This window comes from Gossypium hirsutum, chromosome D08, assembly GCF_007990345.1.
Source record: "Gossypium hirsutum isolate 1008001.06 chromosome D08, Gossypium_hirsutum_v2.1, whole genome shotgun sequence".
In the NCBI taxonomy this organism is placed as follows: domain Eukaryota; kingdom Viridiplantae; phylum Streptophyta; class Magnoliopsida; order Malvales; family Malvaceae; genus Gossypium; species Gossypium hirsutum.
The window spans coordinates 65,920,847-65,931,818 of record NC_053444.1 but is presented as its reverse complement, the minus strand read 5'-3'; the positions used below and the strand labels follow the sequence as shown (position 1 = coordinate 65,931,818).

Genomic DNA, 10,972 nt, shown 5'->3' with positions numbered 1-10,972 from the left:
TTGACTTTTATATCACTGTATTTTATTAGTGACATATTCTATTAATATTAATGGGGTAACAAGCGTGCCTTTTAATGCTTCAAGAGGTCCTAGGCAAGGAGGCCCCTTAAGCCCTTATCTATTTCATATCTATAGTGAGGGTTTTCTATATTGATGCATTTGGCAAATGAAGAGAAAAAGTTATCGGGAATTAAGATTTGTAGAAGCACTTTAGAAATTTCTTATCTCCTGTTCACTGATGACTGTATCCTTTTTGGAGAGGCTTCTGAAAGGGGAGTCGTTGTGCTGAAAAGTATTTTGAAAGAGTATGAAGATTGCTCAGGTCAATGTATCAATTTTGAAAAATCGTTAATGTTTTTCAGCTCAAATAGTTCAGATCAAGCGAAAGAACTAGTCAATCAATCTTTGAGGGTTTAATGTTCAACTGAGCAGGGAAAATACCTCAGTCTTCCGAATATGGTGAGAAGGGGAAAGAAGAGAGAATTTCAGAATTTGAAAGATAAAATGGTGAGTCGTACAAAAAATTGGTCTATAAAGCCACTGTCTCAATGAGGAAAAGAGGTGTTTGTGAATAGCATTTTGTAAGCTATTCCTACTTATCCAATGTCATGTTTTCTGTTGCCAAAATCTTTGTGTGCCCAATTGGAACAAGTTATTGGTAACTTTTGGTGGCAGAAACATAATGGAAGGAAAGGGATTCACTTGTGTGAATGGAATAGGCTATGTAACCTGAATGAGGATGGTGGTTTGGGGTATAGATGTTTGTCCAAGTTTAATGTAGCTTTATTGGCAAAGCAAGGGTGACAATTATTGAATTATTCAGAGTCATTATTAGCGTGAACGTTAAAAGCGAAATATTATCCCGATTCTGATTTTATAGGATCTCAATTAGGTTCATGTCCTTCATATACTTGGAAAAGTATCTGGGCCGCAAAAGGATTGCTTGAATCGGGCATGTGTTGGCGGGTTGGTACAGTTCTAACAACGGTATCTGAACTGATGCGTGGGTGTCAGGTTCAATGGACTACAAAATCCACAGCAGTAATATTAGTCAATCACCAATAAAGGTTTCAGAATTAATTGAACCAAGTTTGAGCCAATGGAAGGTGGATACTATTACTAGAATATTGTCTACTGAAGTGGCCGAGAAAGTGTTCTGTATTCCTCTATCGTGTCATCTTTTTTAAGACAGGCTGGTTTGGAGAGGTGAACCAACGGGCGAGTACTCTGTGAGGAGAGGTTACAAGATGCTTATACAAGAGGATGATAGCCAAATGGCTAACAACTATCCTAATACATTTCAATAGTTTTACAAGAAACTATGGTAGACAAATCTACCAAAGAAAATAAAGATTACACATTGGAGAGCTTTTAACAATTTTCTCCCAACAAACAACAAATTACATTACAGACGGATTAATAATTCGAAGGCTTGCCCTATATGTACTGATGGTGTTGAGACTCTGAAGCTTGCGTTTCGTGACTGTACTTCTGTTAAAGAAATTTGGAAGAAGTTAAATATAATGTGGGACTAGGAGTTCTTGCATGATGATTATAGAAACTGGGTCGGTAAAATCTACCATGAAAGTTCGATGGCCCAGATTAGGGTAGTAACATGCGCTATTTGGGCTATCTAGACAGACATAAATAAAATCATTCATGATGGGAGTCATTAATCAAGTAGTAGGGTAACAAATTTCATCAGATCGTATGTAAAAGACTTAGAGGGGATTAACAAAAAATTACCTGGTAGGTGAGTTAGCATGAAAAGGTGGAGACCACTTGAACCCTTTTGGTACAAGATTAACTTTGATGCAGCTTACCTTTCCAAATAAAAAAAAATATTGTTTAGGTTAATTGCCTGTAATACGGATGGTAAGATAATGGGTTCGAGAATAATTATAAATGATCACATACCTTCCCCTATTGCAGCAGCGAGAGCGATAGCATGTCTCTAGGCAGTTCAGATAGGGTTGGATTTGGGCCTCAGCAAGGTCGTGATTGAAGGAGATAACCTTTCAGTGATAAAAAAGCTATATGCATAAGTGATTGACAGATCAGTGATTTAGGCTATTATTCTAATAAATCTTAGTGAAGTAGAATTAAATATGTAAAAGCCCAAATTTGCTGGCCCAGTAAAAAATAAAAACCTACACCTAAAGCCCAAAAAAAATAAAAAAAATTACAGCAGGAAACCCTAGCTGCTGTTGCTACTGCTACACCTAAGTCCACCCCTAGCCACCAGCCTCCTCACGCATGCCTCTACCTCTCCAGCGCCGCGCCACCTGCTACCATGTGCGTCTGACACCTCCTGCTACCGCCGTACGGTCACCTGCAAACACGCAAGAAGAAAAGCAGAAGCAGACAAGACTAGACAGAAAATTTAGAATATTAGTAATAAAATAAATAAAAGGGAACTCACCGAAAGTGGCCATGGTTGCGCCGTCGGAGGGTCCCTCCTCCGTCGCCTGAATCGGGTCCAAAGGGGCCGAAAACCCCCTTGTTTTGACTCTCACGAATTGAGAGAGCTTCGGGCTCTCAAGGATGTCGTGAAGCGGGGGAAAAAGAGCTCCTTTTCCATTGCCAGACGCCGGCCATGGTGGTGACGTGACTGGATCGGTAGACCGCTAGCCATTTGAGGGATGGAGAGCCCTCTTTCTTTCTTTTTTATTTTATTTTTTGCGGCTGAAGATGAAATTAGGGTTGGTTTTGAAGCTTTTAAAGCCTCTTTAAACGGTGTCGTTTAGGCTTGGGGTTCAGAGACCAAAAATGGCGTCGTTTTGGTCTCTGACCCGCGACCCAACCCGTCCAGTGCCCAGGATCCGCGCGTTTTTCCTTTGGGGATATTATCCGCGTTGGTCCTTCCATTCTTCAGCGCGTTTCAATGCATTGCTACCTTTTATCTTTTTTTAAATTCTTAATTTGGTCATGAAATTTTACTTTTGATTCATTTTGGTCCTGATCAAAACGACGAGTCCAGGGAGACTGGGATAATTTCTCCGTTGGTCCCCCTTGTTCTCACGCGCGTTCATTTGGGCATTTATTTCTGATTTTATTATTTGTTTTGTTAAGATTGGCACCTTAAATTCTCTCTAAGTCTCAGTTTAGTCCCTTTTATGCCCTTTTGTTTTTTTCTTTATTATAATTTTGATTTCGAATTTTATTCTAGTCTCAATTTGACACCGTGCTTTATTTTTATTATTTCGCGTTAGATTAATTTTATTCAATGCATAAATTATGATTTTTTTTGAATAAGCAAAACCTCGTGTTTAGATTCGATAAGGTCGTACCCTAACTTACTAGGTTTCGATTTTCACAATAAATCTAAATACGTGAATCTTTTCAAACTCAAGTTTTAAATGATCTCGGGAATAAAAAAAAGATCATGTCCTAACTTACTGGGCACGATCCCTTTTCTAAACCCGAGATAATTAAACGTCTTTTTGATAAGTAAATTTTCGGTATTCATTCGCGTATCAGGAATTCGAGACATTGTGTCCTAATTTACTGGATATGATGCTTTTTTTCTCGATTAACATGAAATGTGCCCATTTTTCCAAAAGTTTCAACATTTTAATGCAAGGATCGTGTTTTTAAAAAATTCCTCAAAGTTTTCAATCTTCGACACTAAGACATTAAGTAATCAACTAGGTACCAATTTTGAGCGTATCGAGGGTGCTAATCCTTCCTCGTGCGTAACCGACTCCCGAACCCATTTTTCTGAATTTCGTGGACCAAATTCGTTGTTTTAATAAAATTAAATTGTTTATTAAAAACAACTATTTTCACAAGGTGACCCGATTACACCTCATCAAAAAGGATCGGTGGCGACTCTCATTTTCATTTTTTTAAAACCCAAGTCGACCCCGTTTTCATCCAAAAAATAGTGTCAACAAAATAAATGTCATACCTATGTTTTGATTTATATTTTTATTTAAAACATATGGTATTTTTTTGTCGACATTTTAAAAATCGAGTCAATAGTTAAGTTTGTCACCCTGCTAGTTTTTAGTTTACTCAATTTGATTATAAATTAAATAAATAATTAAAAAATTATAAAAATATAAAATCAATTCTAAATTATTTACCCCTTCGATTTAAAAAAAAATTCATCGACAATAAAATCAAATAAAATTTCCATAAAATTAAATATAATGTTAGGTTGGATCCAATTTGGACGACACCTATTTGGTTGGGATAATAATAAAACACTAATATTTACGAAACTTTGTTTATCCGAAGTTACAATTTCTCTGACACACCGCCACCTAAAAAGGCCGCGCGTATGCTTAAATTTCATTAAAAACTAAAACTAGAAAGAAAAAAAAAAAGAGAAGAAAAAAATCACCATCACCATCATCGTCAGATTCAGATCTGGGTTTTCACTCATTTATAGCCAATAGTACACCATTTTAGCTATAAATAGCCAACCTCTCCACTCTCTAAAATTGTGCCACTTCTTCCTCTTCATCTCTCTGTATCTCTTTGAGTGACTTCTTTTTAGTTCTCTCTCCGGTTCCACCTCCGTTCACTTCGGTACGGTTCGGTTCCCTCCTTTCATATCCCATTGTTTGCGGTTCCCTGTAATTCTAACTCTTCTTTCTTTCCTTTCCTCGCTGGATCTTCATTACCATGATTTAAAAAAAAACATTTAGAGATTTGTGTGTATTTTCACTGAGATCTATTACTAAATGTAAACTTTTATTCTTGGTGATTTTTCTTTCTGGGATTTCTTTAATATGATCTAAAAGATTCCAAAAAAGTTGTGGTTTTTTTTATTGAAATCTATTTGAAAGTGTCAGCATTTCGACTATAGCAGTTCATTTTCATTCTGGGTTTTCATTATTACGATTTAAAAACTCTGCTTCGAATTGTTTCTATCGATTTTTCTTGCTGACATTTATTAAGAAGTGTAAGTATTCACTTGATTTTCTTTATGAGTGTTTATAAGTAATTGATTTAGCTTGGGTTTTTGGAATTATTAAAGATTCTGTGTTTTTTGTAGTGAGATCTAATCGTTAGTGTTAGTATTCTATCAGTTTATTTGGCTTATTCTTTTGTCTTGTCTGTTTTGAAAGCACTTTAATAGATCCAGTGTTTTGGGGTTTTATAATTATATAGATCTAGTATTTTAATCATTGGTTTATTGCTGTAAATTGTCATTGGTTTATAGATCTTCATTTTGTTTGGTTCTCTATGTAACGGTGTATTTATATCTGATTCCTTAGGATCCTATTTACAGTCACATGTTAGACTTCAAGCTTGATATATATATAAAGCTCATCTATATAAAAAGGTCGATTAGTCTCGAGTACTTGAGTGAAGCATTAGGACACTCGAGTTTGGCTCATTTGATGGTTCGAGCTCGACCAAATACCTATCAAATTCTAATCTTTGTCTAGTTGCACCCGAGTACCTTCTAACTATAAGTGTCTCATTACACCCCTAAGTTGTCTTGCTTTCATATGAATATGTTTTATTAGAGAAATATATGATAATTTCCAAACATTAATTCATATGATCTTTTGGTCTGTCTATACTGAATTCTATCACTTATTGGAATATAGGGGCATGCTAAAGTTGCATGCTAAGTTATTTTTACGTACCTTTATGTAATAATGTTGAACTTTTTCTTTTCTTTTATTTTTGTTTAGAAAAATGGCCTCTCACATTGTTGGATATCCCCGCATGGGACCTAAGAGAGAGCTTAAATTTGCTTTGGAATCTTTCTGGGACAACAAGAGCAGTGCCGAGGATTTGCAAAAGGTTGCAGCTGATCTCAGGTCATCCATCTGGCAACAAATGGCTGCTGCTGGGATCAAGTACATCCCGAGCAACACTTTCTCTTATTACGACCAGGTGCTCGATGCAACATCGATGCTTGGAGCTGTTCCACCTAGATATGGCTGGAACGGTGGAGAGATCGGATTTGACACTTACTTCTCAATGGCCAGAGGAAATGCCTCTGTGCCTGCCATGGAAATGACCAAGTGGTTTGACACCAACTAGTAAGTTGCTATTTCTTGGCCTATTTTATCAGCTTTGCCATGCATACTGAGATTTTGGTACTAATACTCTTTTGAATTTATCGTTTCAGCCACTTCATTGTTCCAGAATTGGGCCCTGATGTTAACTTCTCTTATGCATCTCACAAGGCAGTTGATGAGTACAAGGAAGCTAAGGCGGTATGTTCTTTTGGTCTAATTTTTCTATATATTATAACAATGTAGCTTTTTGTCTGTCATGTATATTTATACTTTTAGCTCACTTATGATGGCCTGAATTGGGGTGCTTCAAGGCTCTGGACCTAACTGATAAACATTTCTGATATGAGTAGTAGTTTCTCACCCTCTAGAATTACATTTTACACTATCCATTTTTTGAGAATGCCCGAGTGAGACTAGGAGTACTAGCTAGATCCACTTGATTATGGTGCCCCACTTTGTCCTTTGTTTATAGTTCTTATTTAACTTTTTAGTCTTAAACTTGAATGCTGATTCTCTGTCCCACTTGCAGCTCGGAGTTGACACCATCCCCGTCCTTATTGGCCCTGTCTCATACTTGTTGCTGTCTAAACCAGCCAAGGGTGTTGAGAAGACCTTCTCTCTTCTCTCTCTCCTCCCAAAAATTCTCCCCATCTACAAGTAAGAGTTTGTTCTCCTTTTGTCTTTGATGTTTTTTTTTTTTTTATAAATTTATCTTAACTGTTCTAATGTGCTATTATGATATTGAATCTCTCTTCAGGGAAGTTATTGCTGAGCTTAAGGCTGCTGGTGCCTTATGGGTTCAGTTTGATGAACCGACCCTTGTCTTGGATCTCGACTCTCACCAATTGCAAGCTTTTACCGCTGCTTATGCTGAATTGGAAACCACTCTCTCTGGCTTGAATGTTTTGATTGAGACCTACTTTGCTGATCTCACTGCTGAGGCGTACAAGACCCTCACTGAATTGAAGGGTGTCACTGCTTATGGTTTGGATTTGGTTCGTGGAACCCAGACCATTGACTTGATCAAGAGTAACTTCCCTAAGGGCAAGTACCTCTTTGCTGGAGTTGTTGATGGAAGGAACATTTGGGCCAATGATCTTGCTTCTTCACTTAGGACCTTGCAGGCTCTTGAAGCTGTTGTGGGCAAAGGTATTCTATTTTTTCATTGCATTTTATGTGTCATAATTATTTGGTGAATATTACATTACTATTTTGGTATTTATTATAGACTGATACCGGTTGATTAATTTTCCAATGTGCAGACAAGCTTGTGGTGTCCACCTCCTGCTCGCTTCTCCACACTGCTGTTGATCTAGTAAACGAGACCAAGCTAGATGACGAAATCAAATCCTGGCTGGCATTCGCTGCCCAGAAAGTTGTCGAAGTCAATGCACTTGCCGAGGCATTGGCTGGTCAGAAGGATGAGGTATCTCCATATAATTTTGCTACTTGTTTTTGGCTAATTTACTAAGAACCTGGTACCATCTCCGGATTGGTATTTTGTTTTTCGTATTTTGGTGCTTTTGTAAGATTCATCTACACCATCATGTTACTTACTGGTTATTCATCTACTTCTAGGCCTTCTTCACTGCCAATGCATCTGCTCAGGCTTCAAGGAAGTCCTCCCCGAGAGTGACCAATGAGGCTGTTCAAAAGGCTGTAAGTGTTATGATAAACAAAAATTTCAACTTTACTATTCGAGTTAATGCTCTGCTGTAATTGTTTTCATTGTGTAAACATTTCTTTGCTTACTGTGTTTTCTGTGCTTGCATTTCCAGGCTGCTGCTTTGAAGGGCTCTGACCACCGTCGTGCTACAAATGTTACTGCTAGACTCGATGCCCAGCAGAAAAAGCTTAACCTTCCTGTCCTCCCCACCACAACCATTGGATCCTTCCCTCAAACTTTGGAGCTCAGGAGAGTTCGTCGTGAATACAAGGCTAACAAGTGAGTAGTTAATCCAGAAAATATCCGTGATATCTTTCTTAGGAAATGTCAATGTGATCATTACTTTTAACTACTGTTCTCTTATTCCCAAAGGATCTCAGAGGATGATTACGTTAAAGCCATTAAAGAGGAAATTAAGAAAGTTGTTGACCTTCAAGAAGAGCTTGACATTGATGTCCTGGTTCATGGAGAGCCTGAGGTGAGAATTCCTTTCAGTTTTGGCCCTTTTTCAGTAAAAGAGAGATTACTGTGTATTTAGTTATTGACAAGCATCTTAGTAATACTTAAAATTGTGCAGAGAAATGATATGGTTGAGTACTTTGGTGAGCAATTATCTGGTTTTGCTTTCACTGTTAACGGATGGGTTCAATCTTATGGGTCTCGCTGCGTCAAGCCACCAATCATCTACGGTGATGTTAGCCGCCCCAAACCAATGACCGTTTTCTGGTCATCTACTGCCCAAAGTATGACTAAACGCCCAATGAAGGGAATGCTTACTGGCCCTGTCACCATTCTCAACTGGTCCTTTGTCAGAAATGATCAACCGAGGTATGCAGGGGAAAGCAAAAGTGGGGGGGGGATGTTAAGATTATGCATTTCTACCAGCATTTTTACTTTGTAATATGGATATTTTGACATTCTATGATTGCCTTCTTTTCAGATTCGAAACTTGCTACCAGATTGCCTTGGCCATCAAGGATGAAGTGGAGGATCTTGAGAAGGCTGGTATCAATGTTATCCAAATCGATGAGGCTGCTTTGAGAGAAGGGTTGCCTCTTAGGAAGTCCGAGCATGCCTTCTACCAAAAGTGGGCTGTCCACTCCTTCAGAATCACCAACTGTGGTGTCCAAGACATTACCCAGGTCCATATATTGCTTCACTCTTTTTGATCCTCGGAAAAATTGAACTTTCTTATTTGCATATTCTGTATTCTTTGATCACCACCGCTCTCATTCATTTCATTGTCAAAAATCCGACAGATCCACACCCACATGTGCTACTCCAACTTCAATGATATCATCCACTCGATCATCGACATGGATGCCGATGTCATAACCATTGAGAACTCACGTTCAGATGAGAAGCTCCTGTCAGTCTTCCGTGAAGGAGTGAAGTATGGTGCTGGAATTGGACCCGGTGTCTATGACATCCACTCTCCCAGAATACCATCAACCGAAGAGATTGCTGACAGAATTAACAAGATGCTTGCCGTGCTCGAGACCAACATCTTGTGGGTTAACCCTGACTGTGGGCTCAAGACTCGCAAGTACGCTGAGGTGAAACCAGCCCTGAGCAACATGGTTGCTGCTGCCAAGCTGCTCCGCACCCAACTCGCCAGCGCCAAGTGATAGGCTCCCGAGATATTGGAAATCCTAATCCCATACCACTCCAGAGAGATTAAAAAGAAAAATGGCAAAGAAGTTTCTTCTATCTTATCATTTGAATAACTTTGTTTGTTGCTGAAATATTTGTTACATGCCCTTGGCGTCCCTTTGATTTCCTTATTTTTGGGTTTTCTTTTCTCTAAGTATCATGCACCTTTTTGGGAATATTATATATATGCAGTCTTCAGTTTCTTAATATCTTAATGGAAATGAGAGTGTCATCAATGGTCGTGCATTGACAATGTCATCTTATTTATGAGTTTCAGCATGTGTTTATAAAGCGGTCTGTGATAGAATTGAGAATCGATGATAAAAACATCTAGTGGACATTTATATGATTTGACGGCGGTTTACGTGGCAAGCAATGGAGCCCCAATTGATTGAGTTGTACTTCATAGAGTCGAGTCTCTTATTGGTCCAGGTGATTGATTTGGTGAGGTCTTAAATGAGGTTTTTATGCATAACAATATATATATAAAACACGATACAAATATATATGATGTAAATAATACAATATAAATAATCATGGGTCTAAAGGGAAAAAAATCTATAAATGAGGTCTTAAATGAGGTTTTTATGCATAACAATATATATAAAACACTGTAGCAATTCATATTTATGGATTAACACACTAGTTATATCATTTTCTTCAAGTTAGTATCTAATTTTTTTGTCATAAGTGATATATAAATTATTTTTTTCTAAGTTAATATTTCAATTAGTGTGATTTGTTAGAAAATAAAGACAACAATTTAAAACTTGACACGATAAAAAAATCCATTATTTTCTTCTTTCTTTTTATACATACAAGAGTGTATGCCTATGATTAGTATTGAGTATTATAATATTATTTTGGGAGGTAACATAGCATATTTTTCCCGAAAGTTATTATAACATTTTAATTTTAAGAGACGATAATTAAAATTTTTATATGGATCTCGATGAAAGATATTCTATTAAGTTGATATTATAATATTTTTATCCTTCCTTCAATGAATGTGTGGTTACTGCTAACAAATAATCCTCAAATCAAGGACGAGCCTGACTTACATACATGAAGAAGTTAGAGCAGCAGTTATGAGTGTGGTTACTGCTAACAACTAATTCTACATTAACCTCCTCTGTACTGCAACTAACAAAAATCAGAAAAATACAACTTCTTCTAACAAACGAAACAACTGCTAATTGTAATACTCTAATAGTCGCCCAACACTCTTCTCTCTTGTCACTTGCGCAATTCCCAGCTTTCCTGTAGCCTACTAAACGTAGCAGTGGACAATGGCTATGTGAGAATGTCTGCCACTTGACCTTCAGCAGGAACCTGACCAACAAGAAATTGGTTTGATGAGACCTTTTGTCGGACAAAGAATAAATCAAGCTCAACATGCTTGAACTTACAATACATAACTGGATTTGCAGCAACAACTACGGCACTAGAATTATCACAACAAAGAACTGGTGTATCATCAAGCTTAACCTGTAACTCACTTAGCAATGACTCTAGCCAAAGAACATCAGCTGTTGCATAGGCCACACTCCTGTATTCGGCCTCAGCAGTAGATTGAGACACTACATGCTGCTTTCTAGCACACCAGGACACAAGGTTGCCACAAAAACAAACAATACCCTGTGGTAGACCTCTTGTCATCTAGATC

General features: G+C 37.7%; 1 protein-coding gene and 1 long non-coding RNA gene across 3 annotated transcripts; one reads left to right on the top strand and one right to left on the bottom strand.

Moving 5' to 3' along the window:
• Positions 1-1,267: 1,267 nt before the first annotated feature.
• Positions 1,268-2,661, bottom strand: LOC121219971 (uncharacterized). Its single transcript, XR_005917055.1, has 4 exons — positions 1,918-2,661; positions 1,747-1,823; positions 1,581-1,633; positions 1,268-1,491 (listed from the first exon to the last, which is right to left on the bottom strand). It is a non-coding gene; the product is annotated as an uncharacterized lncRNA (long non-coding RNA).
• A 1,623-nt stretch (positions 2,662-4,284) lies between these two features.
• Positions 4,285-9,513, top strand: LOC107940419 (5-methyltetrahydropteroyltriglutamate--homocysteine methyltransferase). 2 transcript variants are annotated; one of them, XM_016873838.2, is made up of 12 exons: positions 4,285-4,536; positions 5,655-6,008; positions 6,098-6,185; positions 6,517-6,644; positions 6,745-7,136; positions 7,250-7,413; positions 7,566-7,646; positions 7,766-7,932; positions 8,026-8,131; positions 8,231-8,481; positions 8,594-8,795; positions 8,913-9,513. In XM_016873838.2, the coding sequence occupies exons 2-12, from the start codon at positions 5,659-5,661 to the stop codon at positions 9,279-9,281; spliced, it is 2,298 nt and encodes a 765-aa protein (XP_016729327.1). In that variant the 5' UTR covers positions 4,285-4,536; positions 5,655-5,658; the 3' UTR covers positions 9,282-9,513. The 2 variants fall into 2 exon arrangements, with proteins under 2 accessions (XP_016729327.1, XP_040954820.1); XM_041098886.1 differs by lacking the exon at positions 4,285-4,536 and adding an exon at positions 4,778-4,912.
• The last annotated feature ends 1,459 nt before the right edge of the window (positions 9,514-10,972 follow it).